Below are 23875 nucleotides of genomic sequence, written 5' to 3'. Positions count from 1 at the left end.
TGCTGTGTTGGCATACAGTGGTTTGGACATGCTGCTTCATGCTTTAGAGGTTGTGATTTAGTGAAACAACCACTGAGACACTGAATATCTCATCTGATGGCAAAACCACAATTTTATAGAAACCAGATTTCTGAAAAATACAAGAGGAGCTGGGCATTATTGCTCAACGTGGGCTTGGCCAAAAGAAGAGCCACCAATATAATGTAAGTATTGGACAGAGAGAATAAAAGCTTGTTTATAATGTATGTTAGTCCATGTTGAGTGTGTATGTGTGTGTGTGTCATTTGTTACTTGACCTATATGGACCCCATTGGTATTCAGTAAAAGTTACCCAATCTGTATTAATACGAAATAATTTGAAACAGGCTAAATTAACACACATCAGAATCCACACCAGACAGCTAATGTGTAGCACAGTAGTGTGCCTTGAAATTCATACTAATACACTGCATAGACAAGCTCTAAGCCTCACACAGCCCACAGAAAAAGACTTAGGGCCCAAGCCTGCACTCCCATGCTCACTAAAACTCTTCCTACAGAAGTCAATGGGAGTTTTGCTCCTGCTGGGATTGTGGGATCTGACCCTTAGAGTTTTGGAATTATTTTTTCCCCCTGTCTGAAGAGCCCATGAAGTTCTCTCATTGCTCTGAGTCTGAAAACATCAAGAGCTTCTGCTACCTTCATGCCAGCAACATATTTTGTGAGAACTCTCTCACAGGAGTTCGGTGGAACTCAAATAGCTGTTCCCTGTACTTCACATCACCAATACTCCACAAGTTTTAGAATTTCCTTTTAAAAATTTGCAACATTTTCCTCCCCATTCCTTTTAATAAAGATGCCATACAGCTGCAAACGTAACTTGTATCTAAAAACAAACTCTGAGAGTTGATACTAGCAAAAAGATGCACACACACACACAGAAAACCCTGGGAAGGCTGCTTACTGATTTACCCATGATAAAAATAGTTAGAAGAGAAGAGAAAGTTGTGATCAAAGATGTTTTATATATATATATAAAATTATAAACAAATACAAAGAGTATACCAATTCACTAGAAAGCAATTTTCAGATCTTAAAAATGGCTATACATCCATGTCATACGTTTCCAAATTGTTTCGCAGAAGCATGTGCAATACCTGGCATCTGCACAACATTATAAGAGATATTTACCTTAATCCTGGAATAAATCAGCCATGAGATTACATGAGAAAAGGTTGACCAAAACTAAAATCAAACCCCTCAATTTGTGTGCATCTTACCTTTCTTTTGCGCAGTTTCACTTGCGTGTCCGTAAATTCCTGGGTGTATAGATTATCCTTCAGATATAAACACTGCATGCCTTCCACTGGAGTGATATTTGTAGGGCATTTATTTTGAGGAACCGCTTGAGGTTCTGTGAAACCACTTTCATCCAGTCCATTTTCCATTGACATTATATGGGAACTGGGAGAAGATTGTATAAGGTAGTTACTGGAATCTGCCATTGAGAATGGCTGTCTACCACTGCCAGTATACAGACCAGGAGAAAACTCACCCTGGGCCACATTATAGTTAGCCTTTTCATGCCCATCTTTAGGAGCGTCTGATTTCCTACGCTGTCGTGCAATTACAGCAGTATGAAGCAGCTGTTTTTCAGGCATGATTTCCTTCACATTCAGAGAACTTGAAAGATTTTCTCTTGGGGCATCTATTACTTCATTTAAGCTTTTATCATTATAAAGCTCCAGGCTTTTCCTAATACTGCCACAAATGTCCTTCTCTTCCTTTTCTTCGTCAGGGACTGTGTCATATTCAGGTTCATCCATATCCCCTATTGTTTCAGAAATGTTAGATTCCCTATTTGTTTTTATTATTGCTACCATCTTTGTTAAGGAGCCTGCTCCTCCTAAACTGCTCTCTTCATCTGTCAGTTTCCTTCCAATTGTAGTTAAATGGTGATTTACTTTATCCAAACTGAAATTTAAAACGACATCGTCATCATCATCAGAAATATGAACCAAAGTTTCTGTGCTGGCTTCCAAGGAAAGAAAATGTTCCTCCTCCTCATGGTTATCATTTTCATCCACTTCTTTTGAAATGTTGCTAAGTAGTTTTGCAGGGAAGCCAATCAGTTCTCCACCATGGCAGCAGTCTGGTAAAGAAACACGTTTTTCTTTTTGGTCCACATTTAAAACTTCATCTTTTTCCATACTTGCTTGAAAGTTATCAGCTACAAGTCCATGATGACATGCTGTATTATACTCAACAGAATTGGAAGGCAGCAAGCCCATCCACTGGGTCACATGTTCTTCCCAGCTTCTCTTTCTGATTGCTAGAGACATGTCATAATAGTTCAGGCTGCGAGGTACATTCTATACAGGACCAGAGGAGATGACATGGCTGCTTTGAGTTCCAGAGGGAGAGACAGTTTCATCATTTCAACATCTGTAAGAAATGAGAGAAGTTTTGTTACCGATTCAACTCTAAGAAAGAGACAAGAGTAGAAACAGCTTAAACAAAAATGTAAAAGCAAAGATAAGAGCATGGGGTTGGAAGGGAGGAATTTAAAAGGATGTTTTGTGAAAAAGCTTAATAGTTATATAAACTTGATGGCAGTTATGATTTAGAATAGCTTACTTTTTTATTACTTTCCAATAAACAAGCTTATGGGCAGGCTACTGGTTTCACAAGCCAGATTTTGACAATGAGTCTCTCTTCACTATTTCTGTCATAAGATATCCATTTTCATGCTTATAAAATGTATTAAATCTTGTGACTCCCAGAACACAAAGTAAGTTTGCATTTCTTCTTCATGAAAGGAAATCCATGTTGCCCAGACCTTACATTACCATCTGAAAGCTTGGATCTGAAGCTGATGATTATTTAGAATTTCACAAATGTTATAAACCTCTCTTTATCATGCTGTAAAATTTCAGCCCAAACCCGCAGACAAGTAGTGGCTGTCATTCTTATTAACATGAGTAGTTTCACTGGTTTCAATGAGACTAGTGACAATAGTAATACATCCAGAAGTGTTTTCAGGATTGGGCTCTTAAAGGGGCTAAAACGTCAATAAACCAGTTGAAGTAATTTAACTTTCTGGAATACTTCTCGCTTCAGGTAGGTCTAGCAGTTGAAGGAAAAATTGGTTTATTAGTGGCTACACAGGTCATGATCTGTCATCATCATTTCCATGAATGACCCTTAAGGCCCCACAAGTTCTGTTAGGCTCCGTGCAGGGAGAGAGGCCACCTATGTGCATCATCCTGAAAGATCAGAGCCTCAGTCATTAGAGCACTCTAGCTATTTTAATAAACATTTGTTTAAATTGTAATTATGACATCTTTTATAAGCCCCTACAATTCTATTAGTTTGTTTGTGTCGCTTACCATGTTGGCAAGTACTTACTTAAGTGTCCCCACTAAGATCAGTAAGATTACTCACATGAGTAAGCATTGGCCAGTGCAAGGAAGGTTTCTACAACTGGTCCTTGTATCTGATTATTTAGATAGCAATGTATTCAAATCTATTCCCTCTGACTTTTAAATGTCTGAACCATTGGACAAAGGAAACACATTACAGCTATTTAACTTATGCAATCTAATAAAAGACAGAGCAACAAGTTCTGTATCAAATAATGAAACAAAACTACTGGGCTGTCAAACATTGCAAGTTCAAGGAGCAGACACTTCTACTTTTCACTCCCTACATAAGAACTGTCAGCACTTAGCACGAATCTGCTTATTGATTTCAGCAATAAAGAAGATTAACTGCCAAGTTTGTTCTGGGTCATTTCAGCCCACTACAGCAAGCTCCAATTGCCCACCACGCCACAAGGCTGTTCTGACAAATCACATGCCCAAAGGTATAAAAGTAGGCAGCTTGATAGAAATGCAGAATTATGACTGCAGTCTCTGTAAATTATGCCCTGACAAAGTGACTTTTTCAATGGACTTGTGCACACCCTGAGATCTGTAATTTCTTTTTAGGATGGCAAGTTTCATTTAACATTTTCCACCTTTCTGGAAGTTTGTACTTAAAAAGAAAATATAGTCAGAGGGTATCAAAAATCTGGCACAAGTCATTATAGTGTGGGAGGCAGAGGAAGATGGAAAGAAAAACAGTCAGGCAATTGCTCTCCTCCCCCTCACCCCCTGAAAAATACACAGCAACAAAGCTATTTTCACAGACAAAATTTGGAAGTGAAAGGATGATTTGAGATTCTCTTTTCCCTTTTGTTAAGCACTTTTCATGTGAACATCCCAATGCATTTTAGAAAAAACATTTGTAATACATCATCTCTTTTATTTTCATCAATTTAGTTGAGTAAATTGGAAGTCTGAAGAGGTTATATAGTTTTCTTGTGATCATACAATGAGTTTAAGATGAGAATACAGGCATCCTGAGGATATAGCACCAGATTATACTGTCCTCCAAAGGACACTGATATATGTACTTCTAGCCATTTTTTGGCTGGCAATCTGAAAATGCCAGCATTCTAAGGGTTAATGGGTGTGTGGTAGTCCCATTGCTGTTAAATGGAGTTACATGTGTGCAGTGAGGGCAGAACAGATCTCTCACTGTTTTTCATTTTTGGATGTGGCAGGTTATATTTCATGGGGGATGAAAAAACAAATAAATCTCACTTTAGGAACCCTTCTGTTTTACTTATGCTATCACACTCTCTTTGGCTCTCTAATGAATAGCAGACAAAAGGATTAAATTAGAGAATATCAAATGTTTTGCTTGAAATTCAAGACAAATAAATGTATGGCAAGGGCATTTTCATTGTTTCCTACACATTGTTTCCTGTGTAGTAACATGGAGTATGAAAGATTTACCAGATACATACGAATGTAGCCAGACGACTAAAGTGACTAGTTAGAAAGGCCCTTCCATGCCCTCCTTACAGACCACTTACCCACAGATCAGTGGAAGCGCAGTTACTCTATCCTTGCCCCTATTGCCAAAGGTCTGGAATTTCCTACCAGAATATGACCTGTGGAGCATGCTAGGAATGCCTTCTCTCTCTAATCCCCTGTGTACTAAATGGATAGGCGTCATTCTTCTCTCATTTCCTCCCCTCATCTTCAGAGCCACCCCCCTTGTCCATGTCTGTCTCCATGCTATCGACACTTTCCAAACACTGCATCCCCAATATTTCTGAGAAGGACATGATCCCAGCATTCCATCTCCTGTCTGGGTACTATATGGGGGTATGTCTACACTGCCACCCTAGTTCGAACTAGGGTGGCTAATGTAGGCATTCGAACTTGCAAATGAAGCCTGGGATTTAAATATCCCAGGCTTCATTTGCATGTTCCCGGGCGCTGCCATTTTTAGTGTCCTAATTCGAACTACCGTTATTCCTGCAAGGAGGTTTAACGGTAGTTTGAATTAGGAGCTTTACTTCTAACTACCTAGTCTGTGCCGTGTGTAGCCGCGGGCAGGTAGTTCGAACTATAGGGCATTTAAAAATGGCTGCACCCGGGAACGTGCAAATGAAAGCCCGGGATATTTAAATCCTGGGCTTCATTTGCAAGTTTGAATGCCTACAATAGCCACCCTAGTTTGAAGTAGGGTGGCAGTGTAAACATACCCTGGGAGAGTTACTGCCAACCAGGCCTGGCCAGGCTCTCCCCCTGCTCCTCTCAGAACCAGCACATCAAAGAAGAGCTTTAGATAGAAATAGCAAAACAAGTCAATAAGTTATTCCCCCACCATCTCAACAATAGTATTCATTTATGTCTTGCACAGGCTGTAGATGGGAGAGATTTTGCACAATTGGATAGACTGAGACCTTCTATTCTATAAAACACACCAATGTAATCATCCTGTTATATATGCACACATTCAAGAGATCAATAATATGTATTTTGATAGTTTCACCTTCATTTGCATGTTGCCTCCACATAGCAAACATTGTTTAAGATAGTGAATAGTGCTGATATTAAGACAGAAGGTTGCTTACAAACTGTTCAACATAAAATATAACTCTTAGCTCTCTGCTCAGCTCATTAAATTAAGTCCCTCTTCCTGTCTTGTTTCAAATACTCTGACTTGAAAATGTTTCAGTTTTTGTAAACAAATATTTCTATGCCTATATTAATTATACTCAACTATACCATAATGCATTACTTTTCTCAGACTCAATCATTTTTGATGTACCCTGAATGGCATGTAAATATTTGCAAGAAACTAGAAAAATAATTTGTTACGTGGTATTTCTGTATTGAAGCAATATAAAGCAAGCAGGCAAGTTTAAGCAGTTTGCCAATTGCTAAAGCATTAACTTAGTTGTATTATGTTGCTAAATCCAAAAGAAAGAATTAAAACTATCAGGCTATGTCTACATTGGTGCGATCTTGCGCCAAAGCGTCCGTTTTAGCGCAAAAACATGCTGCCGGTCTACACTGGCAGGGAGTTCTTGCGCAAGAACACTGATATTCTAATGTGTGAAATCAGTGCTTCTTGCGCAAGAACTATGATGCTCCCGCTCAGGAATAAGCCCTCTTGTGCAACTGTTCTTATGTGAGAGGCCAGTGTAGACAGGCAACATGAATTTCTTGCGCAAGAAAGCCCGATGGCTAAAATGGCCATCGGAGCTTTCTTGTGCAAGAGAGCATCTACACTGGCATGGATGCTCTTGTGCAAAAGCACATCTCTTGCGCAAAGGCACATGCCAGTGTAGATGCTGTCTTGCGCAAATACTTTAACGCAAGAACTCTTGCATTAAAGAGTATTTGCGCAAGGTCATGCCAATGTACACGAAGCCTCAGAGTAATAAACCCATAACAGCAGGAATAACTCCCAAATACTAACATTGTTACGGGTAATACTCATTGGTAATATAGAAAACAAAACAAAAACAAAAACTCCATGGAATTCTTCATTGTCCTGGCAATATACCCTCTAGACTTCTGGCCAACACATTGGAACAGAACAGAGCCTGAATCTATAAACCTCTATTTGTTTTTAGTTGATCCCAGTGGGTGTTAGGAGTGGACTTTGAGGACTAAACCACTGTTTTCTATTAAACTGTGCAATGAAGAAACTAGTGAATATTTTGTAAATGATTATCATCTCTGTTCTTTTATTTAAAGAGCTCCAAGTAACCTGGGATACACCAACCACACACAAAGCAATTTATATGTTTGTCGACTGCCTGGTGTTATTTGCAGGTGCAAGCTAAACTGATCCAAACCAAGTTTAAATTATTGTAAGAGTTTCCACACCTAAAATTGCATTGGTTTGTATATAGACAAGTCCCTAATCTCACCAAAAAGCTGTAGTCGCATTTGATGCTATAATTTTATTACTCTGTTCCTCTATAAGAAAATCCATAAGTGAATTATACATTTTATTTTTATTTATATACATATTATAAATAAAAAACTTAGCTAACAAAAAACTCCACATATTTCTCACTGAATTTTTACACAAAGTTAATATTTTCTAACAAAAATCTGAAAAAAGGATAGGCTAATAAGCTAATAAAAATCCTCAGTTAACTACCCAAGGCCTCATCTCTCATAACTTTCTGAGGATTTCCTTTTCCTAGAGGGAATCAGTTTTATTATCTCACAAAAAGTCATTACGTATCTTCCTTTATACACTTTGACATATATCTGAATGCAGCACTTATATCTTATTAGCTCTCAGTGAAAAATAAAATACTGTTAGACTCATTTTCTGTACTATGCTAAGTATCTTTTGCATAAAAGTTTTAAAGTCCTAAGTCCATTCAGCCTATGCAAGAGTATTCTAAAAACCCCAGAAATTAGATGCGTCAATCTATGATGCGAGCTCAACAAATGGTTCTTGCATACAAGTCCAAAGTCTTAGAAACCAATACTGTTTACATACATTGACCAAGAAATGACCCCTCCCCAACATTCTCAATACATCTTAATTTTTCTCTAGAAAACAAAAAAATATTAACATGTTGCTTAACTTTATAATGGTTTGCTTCCTTTCAAAATGTCTTGCTTCACCATCATTGAAAGAGGGTTTGAAAGAATAGACAATTGGTGATCATACAATATTTATTTTTAAATGTGTTATCTGGATTATTTCCTGAGCTAGAGAATCAGCCTTCTCTCAAGGAGAAGGGAAGGAAAAAGAAAGCATCCAAAGGCAAAGTGAACTATTTCCACACTTTACCAGGCTTATTTATTATCTCTGTGGGAAAGTTTACACTGGCAGTGTGCTTGAGGTAGTGCACTAACGTAGTAGAGTATCTGGGGGTAGCACAGGCAGAAGCTTAAGCTAGCTACCCTAGTTACTCAGAGGGTCTGGGTGGGTTTGTAATCAGAACGGTTGCTCATGCTACCCTTGGCTACATTATGATTTAAGGGTGATCTCTTGAGCAGAGCTAACATATGTCTGTCTACCCAAGCATATTATTCCTTTGGACTCTTTGTACAATCTAATATCGCCAGTTAGACAATTTATTACTTATTTATGTGACTTTCTTAGTAATATCTAGTAGGAGTTCAAGGCTGAACATTCACACATTCAAAGGCCCAGATTATTTCAAATATATATCATTTTAATGTTTTTTCTTCCGTTTTATTGACTGTCTGAACAGAGTGTTCTGCATATTATGGAACAGCAGCAGACATCTTTTCTCCAGGGAGGAAAAAAACACAAAACAAATATGTGGATTAGTCCTCCTTTCATGGAAGTCAGGCACTTTTGCCATTGATTTCCACAGAAGCAGAATCAGGCTGAAGGATGAATTTGATGCTGAACTTCAGCTAGTGTGTCTTATTTATCTGCAGGTGGGTCTACACTCTGAGCTAGGGATGCAATTCCTAGCTCAAGAAGACATACTCCTGAAAGTTCTGATAGAGTGTAGCTGTAAGAGCCTGGCTGAAATGGATGGGTTAGGCTCAATGAATAAAATCTCTCTGAGACCATTGATACGGGTTCAGGTGGCTAGCTCTTCTTGCTGCTCATGCAGCTGTGGCTGCACTCTATTTTTAGCACACTATCTCAGTTGGGCCTTTCCTTGAACTGAGATTTCCCCCACCTTTCCTGCCCCCTTCCCCCTCCCCCCAGTTCAGTGCATAGATATACCTGGAACATTTATTTAAATTTCCAAAATCATCTGTGCTTCCTAGGATGATCATTTTTAACCTGTGGTGAAGTTAATAGAAAAACTGATCATTGTATTCACTGGAGGGGAGGGGAAAAGAGGGGGAGGGTGAAGGGTGGAGGGAGACAGTCCAAAACCTGCAGTGTAAAGGCCACATTTTCTAGCTATACATGATTATCATATCAAAACCAAATTTAATTGTGACTTTATTTCCAAAGCATATAAGATTCATATAAGAATCCAAAGCTATAAGAAAGGATGTGGACACATTGGAGAGGGTTCAGCGGAGGGTGACCAAAATGATTCGGGAGCTGGAGCACATGACCTTTGAGGAGAGGTTGAGGGATTTGGGCTTGTTTAGTCTGCAGAAGAGACGAGTGCGGGAGGATTTGATTGGAACCTTCCTTCAGAAAGTTGAAGGCTGCTAAGAGGATGGAGAGAGGCTGTTCACAGTAGTGACGGATGGCAGAACAAGGAGCAATGGTCTCAGGTTACAGTGGGGGAAGTCTGGGCTGGATATTAGGAAAAACTATTTTACTAGGAGGGTGCTGAAGCACTGGAATGGGTCATCTAGGGAGGTGGTGGAAATCTCCATCCCTAGAGGCTTTTAAGTCTTGGCTTGACAAAGTGCTGGCTGGGTTGATTTAGTTGGGATTGGTCCTGCCTTGGGCAGGGGGGCTGGACATGATGACCTCCTGAGATCTCTTCCAGCTCTATGATTCAAACATCCAATAGATATGAAGTAGTGTGACAATTTAAAGAAAAAAATATGATGTGTTATGGCCCCATTCGAAACACTGTTAACAATGGTTGTCAGCAACAAGTCCCATTGATAAAAAATAGTTTAACTGCTAATGTAGATGGGACCAAAAACTCTTTTTGACACTATTACAGAAACGTGACAGATTTGATTGAACAAGGTCTCAGTTACACATTTATACATAATAACCTTGAAAACAGATCTTGTCCCATGTACACTAGTCGTTAAACTTTTTTTTCCACTACCAATTCAGTGGAACAGATTGCTGAATACCAATGCCAGCAATGGCTTTGTTTCCTAGAGGAGATGAGATTTAAGGGGGAAAAGGTACAGGCTGCAAGAAAAAACATACTAGTAATTCCCATTTGGGTGCAACTGAAAATATCCTGAGAGGAAATGGGGCAAGTGCATCTGGAGTATCGTTTAGGATGCTATTGGCAACAAATCATGAGAATGGCAACTGGAATAAGCCTTTGGAAGAGACCAGAGACCACTGAATCTCTTACAGGTGACTTTGCATAGGCAATACCTTGTAGGAGGACTCAATTATACTCACCTCCTTTGTGTGAAGGGAGGTAAAGCTTTCATTCAATTACACATGCTAATCAGCTGGACAGACAGCTGACAAATATAAGCTGAGATTGTGAAATTACTGTATTTTTGCCACATTTTCTCCAAAGCAGCTAGTGACCAGGGAGAAATACCACTTTCAGAAAATTTGATTCCATTTTACATATGCTCTTACGACTGTTATGCTCGTCACTGAAGTAACTGAGCACAAGATGGGCACAGGGACTGACCCTGTTGTGCCCTGCACTCTGGCTAGGGAATGGGGCTGGGAAGGGGGAGGGAGAATGGGGAGGGCAGGGGTTGATCCCATTTAGCTAGCACCCACTTAAAGTCAGGGTCCACTCAAGTGAGTGCTTCTGGCTATGACACTGGCTAGGATGGGACAGAGTTTCATCGCTAACTAGAAATGGTAGAATACTTTGCTCTCAGATACTGCGGACTGAAGGTACACACCTACAAATCGGTCAATTCAACAAAAAATGATTGCTGCAACTTTTAAAAAAAGCGCTTACTCTCCCTGTGGGTAACTGTACCTTTAATGAAGATTCTGTAATAAAGGGTTCATGAAGCAGATCTCTGCCCAGAACCTTTCCTTGGAGGCATCACTGAATGTCACACCAAACTACACTCAATCTTGCTCAGGTGCTTCTTCATCCAGCTGTTCTTCATGCATGAGCTGATCTCACCCAGGCACTGGGCTATGTTGGTGTCACTGGAGAAAGAACTGATCTTAGTGGGACTCTTCAGGTGAGGGGTCTAGTGATGGAAGTGTAGTTTCCAATCAGTTCTCTTTAGGTGTCCAGTCCAGAAGGATTCAAATGATTTTAGTGCATTCTCTTGGACTTCTGCAGTTTTTCTTAGGTGAGGCAGCAGCATGTCAAATTAGACAGTGCCAAAACTTCCGAGAGATCTAAGGAGTTGAGAATAGGTTGGCAGCAAGAGATCATCACTCAATACAACTAAAGCTATTTCCATCCCATATCTTGGCCTGAATCCAGATTTTGCCAGGACTAGGACATTAACTTCAATTAATTTTTTGGGCTTTAGCTAGCTTTTTATGAGTTTACTCAGATACAGAAGCTTTAATACTGGGTGGAAGTTCACTAGAACTGACATCTGTAGTGTGGATTTTTAGTGCCAGAAACACTGCTATAACAGTGAGGGAAACCAAGAGGAGGGATTAGCAATTCTCATTATGTGGCAGCTTTAAAGAAGTATGTGGAAGATTGTGAACTTGATGTTGTGGTAAATGACACATTTATTCCTCAGAGGCATATAAATTATGGATTTCTTAGGCAAGGCATGCTTCTTGTTGGTTATTTTTTCCTCTTGATTATTGCCATTTTCTTCTCTCTCATCTCACGAAGTAGTACTGCCAACTTCTGCTCTCTACACTCCCCAAATAGTACAATATTTTCCCATAACCCCTTACTCCATCCTAAAGCTTGTTAGTAAAACCATATCACTCTTTCTGAATCCCTCCAATGCCACTTCAAAGTTTGGGTCACAATCCAACTTCCCCAAAATTCAGTAATTTTCAAAATTGGACATTTTCTATGGCCTAATATAGAAAATTATTGTTATTATGGTAGCACTTGGAGATCTCAGTTATGATTGAGTCCCTGTTGTGTCAGGCACTGTACAGACACATTATAAGAAAAATCCTCTGCAGCAAAGACCTTACAATCTACAGAGGTAAGATAGAAAAAGAGTGGGACTGGAAACAGAGATGCAAAGAGATAACAGGTATCATATATGAAGCTCAAATCATTATGCAAATATTTCCATTTTTCAAAGATTTAGTTTGGTCTCCATTTTGATAGAAGAAATACTAAAACAAGACAACAAATCCTTAGAAGAGCAAAAGACAAAAAGAAAAAGAGAGAGAACTGGAGACAACAGTAGATTAAAACATGATTTGAACCATCCTTTAAAGACCCATCGTGCCTAAGGCTTTGTTTTTGTGTTTATATTCGGTGGTTGATGCACAAGCTGCCAAATGTAAAACAATAGGCACTTCCAAGTTCAATGTAAGGTATTTTCCTCATTCAAGAAAAACAAGTAATTATCCTAATATTGGATTATAGCTCCTCTACCACAGGGTAACACTTCAAATACATAGTTTCTAAAAGCATCATCAACAGCAACAAGTTACAACTAGAGAAAAACGGAATTCACCATAATCAACATATAATAAATGCATTCACCATTTTGTGAGAATTAAGAGCCACATTTTCAAAATGCCACAGTCTTACTATTAATTTACACATGGAATTTTGCATGCATGTGATGTTGGGATGCAACTTTGATAGAGTATACTGTATATACCCCAAAACATTTGGAATTGAATGTGGAGCTAACCATTCAACTTATCTGGAAACAACATTTCTACTGAAAATTTGAGTTTTATGGTACCTAGTAATATCCTCATAGAAAACTGAGGGTGCAAACAAGTAAAACATTGTTTAATTAATGTAGCAGAAGCACAGTTTGGGAATCCTTTATCCATCATGGATCAGTATCGAACCTGTAATAAACATATATTCAAGTGCTTTCAACCTAACTGATTGGAAAAGTTGGCTAATTAATATCACTGATGTTCTACTCTGGAAATTGTCACATTGACCTCAATAGTTACCAGAGTCTAAGGGCCTCAGGAATTACTCCCAAAAGCACTGTTATTTCAAGCATTTCTGCACCCACCCTTTTTTTAAAAATAAAAGGATACAATTTGCAAATAAAAAATAATTTATTTGAAAATATTCTCCTTTAATACAATGGACACATTATATAGAACCAAGATGATTACAATTCACAGGATGATATTCTAAAATTTACTAGTTGGAGAAAAGCATCTACACCTAGCTGAATGTTCTCATCAAACAATTCTCTCCATTTTTCATATGTCTATATACTACTGGCTTCATGTCCTGAGGGATTTAGACCAAAATCTTATAACATATCTATTTATGTGGACTCTTACTGGAGTTTAATCAGGCTCCTCACAGGTATAGGGGTTCATCTGCACAGAACAACTTGCAGGACATAGGCCTTAGGATGCATCTGTTCTCATCTCAGAAATGTAGTTGTGTTGGCACCTGGAACTGAAAGTATTAGTTTTGCTTGGATGATATTGCATGACGAAGGCATCTGCAATTTTAGTTTTGTTTTAGAATTAAAATTTACAAAGTATAGTAGCTAGAATGTGTTAGGGTACAGCTACACTGCGGGGGCTTTTTTGAAAGGAGGTATGCAAATCGTGCTCTTATTTGAATATCTTCTGATTCATTTCCTGGAAGAATTGTTCCCGATATTTGGCCTATATTCACAGTACTCGAGTTGAGGTCTAATTAGCACAGAGTAGAATGGAAGAATTACTTCTCATGCCATGCTTACAACACTCCTGCTAATACATCCCAGAATGATGGGTTTTTTTTTTTTGTAACAGAGTTACAGGAGCTTTCAAAAGAGAGTTTTTCCCCCAACATTTGGCCCCATGTAGACGGGCCAAATATTGTAAAAACCTCTTCCAGGAAAAGATTCGGAAGAAGACCTACAAATGAAAGTGCAATTTGCATACCTCCTTTCGAAACACCCTCTCTCTCCTCTCCGCCCCCTCCCCCCGCAGTGTAGGCATACCCGTAGGGATAAACAGTAGTGGAGATGATTTATTTTAAGGATTTCTCCCACTTAAGAAAAAGTGGGCAATTTTTTAACTTTTTAACAACATACAGCTAAAACGACAAAGCTTATCAGATATATCTGCAAAAGGATACAATCAAAAAAGAGTGAACACATATAAAATTGACAAATCAGATTTTAGAACAGAGTGTGGGGGGTGAAGGGTGAGGAGGGGAGGTTAGTGTCTATGAGATAATGTTATTAGAGGTGATAATTGGGGAAGCTATTTTTGTAATGGGAAAGGTAGTTAGCATCTTTGTTAAGGCCCAATTATCACCCCTAATGATTTGTCAATTATATATGTGTTCACTTTTTTTGGATTGTATCCATTTGGTATATATGGTCATGCCAATTTTCTTCCACAATTTGATCTGAGGAAGTGGGTCTGGCCCACAAAAGTTCATCACCTAATAAACCATCTTGTTAGTCTTTCAAGTGCTGCATAGTCCTGTCTTTTGTTTCAGCAAGACCAGACTAACACGGCTACATCTCTGTTACTATTCGGGATGCAGGAGTAAGGGTTGGAGTGTATGAGGGGCTCAGGGCAGGAGGTTTGGGTGTGTGGGAGGCAGGACAGGGTGCTGGAGGTGGGGAAATAGAGTATTACTTGACCAGGGCTGGACTGATGCACCTGGGCAGCAGTGTGTGGACGCGGGGCTGGGCCAGGATCACTGCAGCCAGATCGTGGCCTCTCCTCCTACCCATGCCCCAGCAGGAGGGGGGCTGCTGCCAGTCCTTCCTGCTGCCAGATGGGGGCCAGACCGCAGGGCTTGCCCCAGCACTGGGGCTGGGGACAGGATGCAGTGGCCTGATGGGGTCTGGTCCCTGATTGGGGCCTTGTTGGCCAGGCTGCCAAAGCTGGATCCCAAGCCTGGTCACCAAAGCCAGGCTGCTGCAACAATTGTGGGGCCACAGCAGCTGGGCCACAGGATCTGCCCTAGGGGCACAGCTGCTGGGGACATACCACGGCAGTCAGATGGGGCCTGAAGCCAGGCCACTGTGGCCAGATGGAGGCATTACTTGCTCAAGAGGGCCCGTGAAGACAGGGAAGAACTGTTTTGCGCAAAAAAGCCCCGATGGCTAAAATGGCAATCGGGGCTTTCTTGCACAAAACCACGTCTAGACTGGCCACGGATGCTTTTGCGCAAAAGCACTTTTTGCGCAAAAGCATCCCAGCCAATCTAGACGTGCTTTTGCAGAAATATTTTTAACGGAAAAACTTTTCCGTTAAAAGTATTTCCGCAAAATCATGCCGGTCTAGCCACAGCCTCTCTGTTCCCCTTGGGACCAACATTTCCCAAAGCCTACAGAGCAGTAATCCTGCACGCATTCTTACTGAAGGGCATCCCCTCAGACGGGTGGGGAAGCATGGAATATAAACCATTACTCCTTTCCACTATGGTATTTGGGGCCTTTCTGGATTAATTTCCACTCCTTCATTCCCTTTCATGTCACATAACCATGAAAAACTTCTGGCCCATTATTCTTAAAACAATATTTGGTAAAAACACAGTTAAAACTTTTTTGCAGTTCTCCCCAACATATTTGAAGTGATGACTCATATTTAGTTACCTAATTGGCCAATAACTTTGTAGAATCCTAATGACGCACAGAAGTGAGAAGGAATGTCTCATATTACTTCTGTGTAATAGCTGTCATTCTGGGTATATTGAGAAACAAAGGGATATTTAGAGTTTAAGTTGCCATAAAATACATTTCTAATGTGCATCACACTCTAATAGTTAAATAACCTACTTTACATAGAGTAGTGGCTACTATGTTTATAAATTAAAGAAATATCCTAAATATTCTTCTAAATATCTCAGAAAGATTCTCACCACTCTTATTGCTAATATTATTGTTAAGAAAAGAAATGAATTATCGTCAGTTTATGATGACCAATATGTATTTACTGTTTTTTCTTTCTTCTTTCTAAAATGCTTGAATAGCACTTTACACATCAAAACAGTTATCCAGCTGCATTAGGTTATTTTGATTTCTGCTATCTTGATTAATGAAACCCACAGTTAACATCAGATGTCAGGAAATACGCTCTGAAATTTCACATTCAAAATGTACACTTTTAAGAATATTTATTTTTAAGACATGAACTACAGCTAAGGTAGCTCTGGGAAAAAAGCATTAGAGACAAGAGCAAAAGAGATATAAATGATATTCCTATCTAAACTTTTGCTTCAGAGAATTAGTACCAAGGAAAAAATTCTAGCCCTAAACCTCCTCCCTGTTGGCAAATGAGGTTAGAAAAATTATTCACACTTCTGGTTTTCCTATATTATGGCCATAAAAATGCAAGCAAAACCATGCAATGATTTATAACTGAACATAAACATTTAGTATATCATTCATATTTTAAAATACAACTATGATACACATGCATATTGTTTTAGAGTTCACATATTTCTACAATTGTAGTTGGCATACAATCTACCGCTTAGTGTGATTTTTTCTCCAGTTTTACTCTTGAGATCGTAAACCTAGACAGCTCCACTGTAGGATACTGATATTCAATTCAACCAGTTACAGAAAAATGTCTTGATTTTCCAAATCAGCTTTATTTATTTATCGAAATACAAAGCATAAAAGACTCCAAGACTGCCTTACCTATATGAAGAGAAGGTGGAAATCACAGAAATTACCTCGCTAAAAAGTTTGGCCAAAAAAAAAAAAAACCCAAAAAAAACCCCATCCCCACCCAAAAATCCCTCAGTCCCAGTTAGTTTCCTCTAGCATAAAAGTTCGGATTTCGTTGAGATCACTGCTCTATTCTAAGCACTTTTGCTCAATGTGTGATTCTAATAAAAACACCCTCTGCAGCTGGAGGGAGCCTTAACTAAGCAGAATTCTGTCAAGCTTTTCCCAGTGACTTCTGTCTACTAAATTCAGACTGATGTTTTGTGAAAGGGGCCTCAACAACCAGGCCCAGATTGCCTGAAAAGTATTTCCTGCCTTTGAGTAGTGTGCATATGTGAAAGAAGGACTGCATGGGCGGCGAGGGGGGGGGGGGGGCGGGGAGAGAGGGTAGGAAGAGGGAAAAAATGAAAAGACGACAAGACTGAACATTTCAAGTCATTTGAGTTAGCCAACTACTGAGACAACTCTGTCAAACTATTAAAAGATTTATGATGCACTTGGAGAATTTAGAAGTATTTTCCATTCCACATTGGTTTATGAAAAAAATATCCTGTTACTGTAACATGCATATGCGACTCACCAGTTGTCCCTAAACATAGGAGAACATCTTTGAATGTCTCGGATCTTTGGGAATTCAAAGCAAGAAATGGGCAGAAAGCAAGTTGGCTTAAATGCCTGACTTTTACAAAATTTCTAGTGCAATTCTGACCATTAATGTCACAGAATTAGATAGGTAAAAGCTACACATGTATACTTAAAATGCATTTTTGCCAGTGAAATTCGCTTGAATCACAAGAAATGAATGACTGTCATTACAGCTTAAAAGTAGATATAGAACAAGTAATGGCATATGCCGCTTTACCTCTACTGGGAATCCTCCAGAGTCACACAAATCCAGCTCTGCAAAAGCAAAAGGACAGACTCCATCTTGATCATATTAGAATTCTGCTGACACAAAACACTTGTAACTATTTCTTTCCAGTTTGACAGAGTGCCTGAATCACATCTCTAGAGAAACCGACAGCATCTACATCCTTCGTTCTATACAAATTTTATGAAACTATCATCTGTTTATCTTTCCTGCTTTCTTCTGCGTCCTCTGAATGATTTCCTCTTAGTTGCTCCAGCCTGGGAACTTGGATTACCATTTGGTTTTGATTAAAACCAGACAGACAGCTCTGTAGAAGTTTGAAAACGAGCTAATGGAAATCACTGGTATGGTTTTAATTAATGTATCAATTAATAATAAATGTTAACTATTCATATAACAAATGGCACAAACTATTATGAACACAAAAATACAGCTCCAAGACAGCAAGATAAATCTTTAAGTGAAATAATGCAAAATTTCCCACACTTTTCTGCCATATACTTTACCCTAGTAACAAAAATCATAGAGAGTTGCTGCCCAATAGCAGGATGAAGCCAAGTTAAGTGGTTTTCTTTTGTTCAGGGAAAAAGTATTGTTGCTGACTTTAACTATCTTTTTATGCAGAGGCCACACAGTGTGCCTTGGATGACTCATTTGTGGTCCAGTCTAACCTATTTTAGTTATTTCTTAGATTAAACAAGTAGTACTGTTACTGATAGGATAAACTGGGGCCTTTTCGTTTGTGTGTGTGTGTGTGTGTGTGTGTGTGTGTGTGTGTGTGTGTGTGTGTGTGCAAAGCTCATGAAGGATATAGAGGAAGAAACACAGCGATAACCGCAAAATTACATCATGAAACTTACTACATCATACAAAGTATTGCCTAAACTATTAGGGAAACTAGCCCTCATAGGTTTTACATTGTGACTGAAAACATTTAGAATAAGATATTTATTTGTAGGGTGATGGACAACCATTGCACTTAATTGTTGCTCCAAGAGAATTCTGCTAGCTTCCAAGAATTGAAGTTTTACAGGTCTATAGAATTTCTGTACTAGTAAGAGTGAATCTCCAACAGCATGTTGACTTGGGCAGAGGCAGTGGATTTAATCTAGTAAGTAAGGCTGAATTCAGCTGTCATTTAATATAGACATACCGGGAGCTAGTTTATTACAATTTATATCCTCAGCCCATGGAAGACTTCAGAAAAATGTTTTAAAAAACTTTAATCTTCATTTATGTGGATGTAATTTTATATGTGGATTTTCCAGGCCTAAAATTCTGGGATTAGTGTTTAAAGTTTGTTTAGCAAAATTACACATGCAGAAATAGAGGCTGGGCTGAGGCCACTTCTAAAGTATAGTGCTTGCTGTCAGTGGATGTTCTGCATGTGGGTCAAGAGCAATGTACAACCTTAAGTGGAATAACTAATCAGTCTTCTCAGATGCAGCAAGATAGATATAAAAGTGTTTACAATGAAATAATAATAATAATAATTTGCAGATGTGTAACCAATAGGGAATGATCTTGTGACACGTAATTTTTACTACCTTAATCTAAGCTGGTGATCCAAATGGAAACTTGTAGCTCTAAATCACAGTGTATTGTGATTATTCACAGCCTTTTTTAAAATGATTTTCAGTCTACAATTGAAACAGTGGCTCTCAATAAGCCAAATGCAGCTATACAGAGACTGGAATTTGTTTGACTTAAAATTATATGATTAAGTTTTGTTTCATTATGAATTCAAAGGAAGACAAAGAAGTAAGAAGTTTCTCTTGAAATGAAATTTCTGGAAAAAAATAGTTTCAAGCCAAAGGGGTTTGTTTCAATTGCCCCCCTCCCCATAATTGTGATAGCTTACACTTCACTGATGTACCTGTGAGAAGAAACACCTCGCTTGACTCAGACATCTTTCCTTGGATGATAAGGCTACTTTAGGTCAAGTTCAGTTTTTGGGGAACAGCCCTTTGGCTGTAATTCTTATTAAACTCCCCCCCCCCAGCCAAGAATGGAGAAGTAAAATATTTCCATATCCCACAAAGACAGCCACATCCCTCTGTACCCTTATGTACATGCTGTGTATGTTTCAGTGACAGAGAAGCAGAAAGAGATGTACATTGCCCCTTTAAATACAAAATTCCGCTTCCACCCTAAGTATACTGCCTTTCTAAGTAGACCAGGAAGACCAGACACAGGACTATGTAGCTGTGATACCCTGTGCAATCATAGGGTACGTCTAGACTACATAGCTCTGTCGACGGAGCCATGTAGATTTGTTTATTTGGCAAAGGGAAATGAAGCCGCGATTTAAATAATCACGGCTTCATTTAAATTTAAATGGCTGCCACGCTCTGCCGATCAGCTGTTTGTCGGCAGATCGGAGCAGTCTGGACGCTCCCCTGTCTATCTTAAAGCCCTTTGTCGACCTCCCTGGTAAACCTCATCCCACAAGGCATAAGGGGGAGGTTGACAAAGGGCTTTCAGGTCAGCGCGGGAGTGTCCAGACTGCTCCGATCTGCCAACAAACAGCTGATCATCAGCTGGTCAGCAGAGCGTGGCAGCCATTTAAATTTAAATGAAGCCGCGATTATTTAAATCGTGGCTTCATTTCCCTCTGCCGATCAGCCTAATCTACATGGCTCCCTCGACGGAGCCATGTAGTTTAGACACACCCATAGAGTCTAGAATCAGAAACATATGACTGGAAGAGAGGTCATTGAGTTTTGTCCCCTGAATCCCTGGCAGGACCAACCACCAACTAGATCATCCCTGACAAGTGTTTGTCTAACCTGCACTTAAAAATGTACAATAATGGAGACTCTACAACCTCCTTAGGCCATTTATTCCAGTGCTTAACCACCCTGACAGTTAGGAAGCTTTTCTGAATCATAGAATCAAAGGGTTGGACTAGACCTCAGGAGATCATCAAGTCCAACTCCCTGCCCTAAGCAGGACCAACCCCAACTAAATCATCCCAGATAGGGCTTTGTTGAGATTCTAAGACCTTCCCAGGCAACCTCCTCCAGTGCTTCCCCACTCTCCCAGTAAAGTTGTTTTTCCTAATATCCAACATTCTGTAATTTGAGAAGAGCTTCTCTCCATTCTCTTTGGAACCCCCCAATTTGGGTAGTCAAAGGTTTCTATTAAATCCCTCCTCAATCTTCTCTTTTGTAGAATAAATACGCCCAATTCCCTCAGCCTTGCCTCGTAAGTCATGCGCTCCAACCCCCTAGTAATTTTTGTTGCCCTCCACTGGACCATCTCCAGTGCGTCCACATCCTTTCTGTAACGGGGGAGGGGGCAGAATTGGATGCCATACTCCAAATGTGGCCCAAGCAGTGCCAAATAAAGGAGAATAATCACTTCTCTAGATCTGCTATCAGTGCTCCTCTTAATCCACCCTAATATGCCATTAGCTTTTTTGGCTACAAGGGCACGTTGTTGACTCGTATCCAGATTCTCATCCACCATAATCTTCAGGTCTTTTTCTGCCAAACTTCTGCTTAGCCAGTCGGTCTCCTGCCTGCAACAGTATTTGGAATTCTTCCATCCCGAGTGAAGGACTCTGCATTTGTCCCATCCTCCAATTTGTCTAGGTCTAATGTCCAACCTAAACTTCCCTTGTTGAAATTTGATCTCATTGTTTCTTGTCCTATCGTCAGAGGTTATGAGAATATTTTTTCTTCGTTCTCCTTGCAGTTTTTTAGGTACTTGAAAGCTGCTATCATGTCCCCTCTCAGTCTTTTTTTTCTGACTAAACAAACCGATTCCTTTAATCTTTCCTCATAGATCATGTAATATAGACTTTTAAGCATTTTTCTTGTTCATCTCTGAACCGTCTCTAATTTCTTCCACATCTTTCCTGAAAGATATTTTGATATTTTGGCCTTGGAAAGGGTTCAGAAAAGGGCAACTAAAATGATTAGGGGTTTGGAACGGGTCCCATATGAGGAGAGGTTAAAGCGACTGGGACTTTTCAGTTTAGAAAAGAGGAGACTGAGGGGGGATTTGATAGAGGTATATAAAATCATGAGTGGTGTGGAGAGGGCCGATAAAGAAAAGTTATTTATTAGTTCCCTAAATAGGAGAACTAGAGGACACCAAATGAAATTAATGGGGAGCAGGTTTAAAACTAATAAAAAAAAGTTCTTCTTCCCTCAGCGTGTAGTCAACCTGTGGAACTCCTTGCCAGAGGAGGCTGTGAAGGCTAGGACTATAATAGAGTTTAAAGAGAAGCTAGATAATTTCATGGAGGTTAGGTCCATAAAAGGCTATTAGCCAGGGGATAAAATGGTGTCCTTGGCCTCTGTTTTTCAGAGGCTGGAGAGGGATGGCAGGAGACAAATCACTTGATCATTGTCTTCGGTCCACCCTCTCTGGGGCACCTGGTGCTGGCCACTGTCGGTGGACAGGATACTGGGCTAGATGAACCTTTGGTCTGACCCAGTACGGCCGTTCTTATGTTCTTAAGTGTGGCATTCAGAAATGAATTTAGAACTCCAGTTGAGGTCTAATCAGCACAGAGTAGAATGGAAGAATTACTTCTCATGCCATGCTTACAACACTCCACATTCCAGAATGGTGGGGTTCTTTTTGTAACAGAGTTACACTGTTGACACATATTTACCTTGCGGTCCACTATGACCCCTAGATTCCTTTCTGCAGTAATCCTTCCTAGACTTTCATTTCCTATTTTGTATGTGTGCAATTGATTGTTCCTTCAAAATTGGAGTGTTTTGTATGTGTCCTTATTCAATTTTATCCTATTTACCTCAGACCATATCTCCACTTTTGTCAGATCATTCTGAGTTTAACTCTATTCTCCAACCCCTTCCAGCTTGGTATAATTTACAAACTTTGTAAGTGTACTCTGCGCCATTATCTAAATTGTTGATAAAGATATTGAACAGAACCAGTCCCAAAGCTTCTTCCTATGCAACTCCCTATTTATTCTCTTCTTGCATGACTGTGAACCCTTGATAACTGCTCTCTGTGAACAGCTATGCACTCACCTTATACTAACCCCCTCTAGGTTATATTTCCCTAGTTTATTAATGTGAGACTAAATGCTTAACTAAAGTCTAGGCATTATCTAATGTATCTAATGCTTAACTAAAGTCTAGGCATAACACATCTACCACTTCCTCCTTATCCATAAGGCTTGTTATACTCTCAAAGAAAGTGCTGAGATTGGTTTGACATGATTTGATCTTTACAAATCCACATTGTTACTTATCTTCTAATTGTTTTCAATGGATTCTTTAATTATTTGCTCTTTAGCTTTTCCGATATAAAAGTTAAGTTGACTGGTCTGTAGTTTCCTTTTTCCTTATTTTCCTTTTTATTAGGGATATAATTGTGTAGTTGATTAACTTATTGACAAATAAACTGATAAGCAAAAGGTTATCAGTTAATGCTGTAGACTACATGCAATTCTCCCCGCTTCCCCCACCACCAGTAAATATTTTTAGCAGGCTGGCCAGCAGCCTTACTCAGTTCCCGCTTGCACCAGGTCCAGGTCCAGGTCCAATCCCTGTTGCAGCTCTACATTTAAAGTGTACTAGGAGCCAGGCAGGCAGCTTGGCTCAGTTCTGACTCTCACCAGGTCTGGGATCTCAGACCTCCCCCGGACAGGGTCTGCTGCCACCCCATGCTGTTGCCTCTGTATCAGAGGCAGCAGCACAGGGTGACAGGCAGCTGGTCTGCAAGAGGAGCTGGCTTTTAAACTGGCTCAACTTGCAGACCAACTCCTGCCTGACACCTCACCTCCTCAGGAGTAGGGCCAGAGCACAATGGCTGCTGGCCCTGACCCCAGGGACTATAGAATAGTCAAGTAACTGATAAGAATTCATGAGATTAATTGACTATTCAATTAACTAATATTTAACAACTCTACTTTTTACACATGCACACTATATTCCAGTCTTCTGGAAAATCCCCTGCCTTCCATGACTTTTCTAAGAGAATAGCTAATGTCTCAAATACCGCCTTAATCAGCTCCTTGAGTATTCTAAGATGGATTTCATCAGGTTCTGGTGACACGAAGACATCTAACTCGGCTAACTAATCTTTAACTCATTATTTTCCTATTTCAACTTCTGAACCTACCTCATTTTCATCAGTGTTCACTATGGTAGGCATCCAATTGCCACCAAATTTCTTAATGAAAAGTCATTAAGCACCTCTGCCATTTCCACATTTTCTGTTATTGTTTTTCCCTCTTCATTAAGTAACAATGCTACCTTGTCTTGGTCATCCTCTT

At 39.6% G+C, this 23875-nt stretch overlaps 1 protein-coding gene across 5 annotated transcripts in view; it reads right to left on the bottom strand.

The window, feature by feature from the left end:
• The window catches only part of DLC1 (DLC1 Rho GTPase activating protein), a 381113-nt gene that overhangs the window by 343000 nt on the left and 14238 nt on the right, over positions 1 to 23875 (bottom strand). Inside the window, exons 1-3 of one of the 5 annotated variants that reach the window (XM_075930377.1) lie at positions 17605 to 17837; positions 13393 to 13513; positions 1260 to 2424 (exon numbers count right to left, since the gene is read on the bottom strand). In XM_075930377.1, the coding sequence (XP_075786492.1) occupies positions 1260 to 2321 (1062 nt within the window). In that variant the 5' untranslated portion in view covers positions 2322 to 2424; positions 13393 to 13513; positions 17605 to 17837. Of the gene's footprint in view, positions 1 to 1259; positions 2425 to 13392; positions 13514 to 16712; positions 17062 to 17604; positions 17838 to 23875 lie in introns of those variants that run through there. The other 4 variants (XM_006113503.4, XM_006113504.4, XM_006113505.4 and 1 more) reach the window with 4 other exon arrangements.

The sequence above is a fragment of the Pelodiscus sinensis genome, chromosome 5, assembly GCF_049634645.1.
Source record: "Pelodiscus sinensis isolate JC-2024 chromosome 5, ASM4963464v1, whole genome shotgun sequence".
Lineage (NCBI taxonomy): Eukaryota > Metazoa > Chordata > Testudines > Trionychidae > Pelodiscus > Pelodiscus sinensis.
Note: the sequence above shows the minus strand (reverse complement) of the source record. Positions and strands in the feature narration are given on the sequence as shown.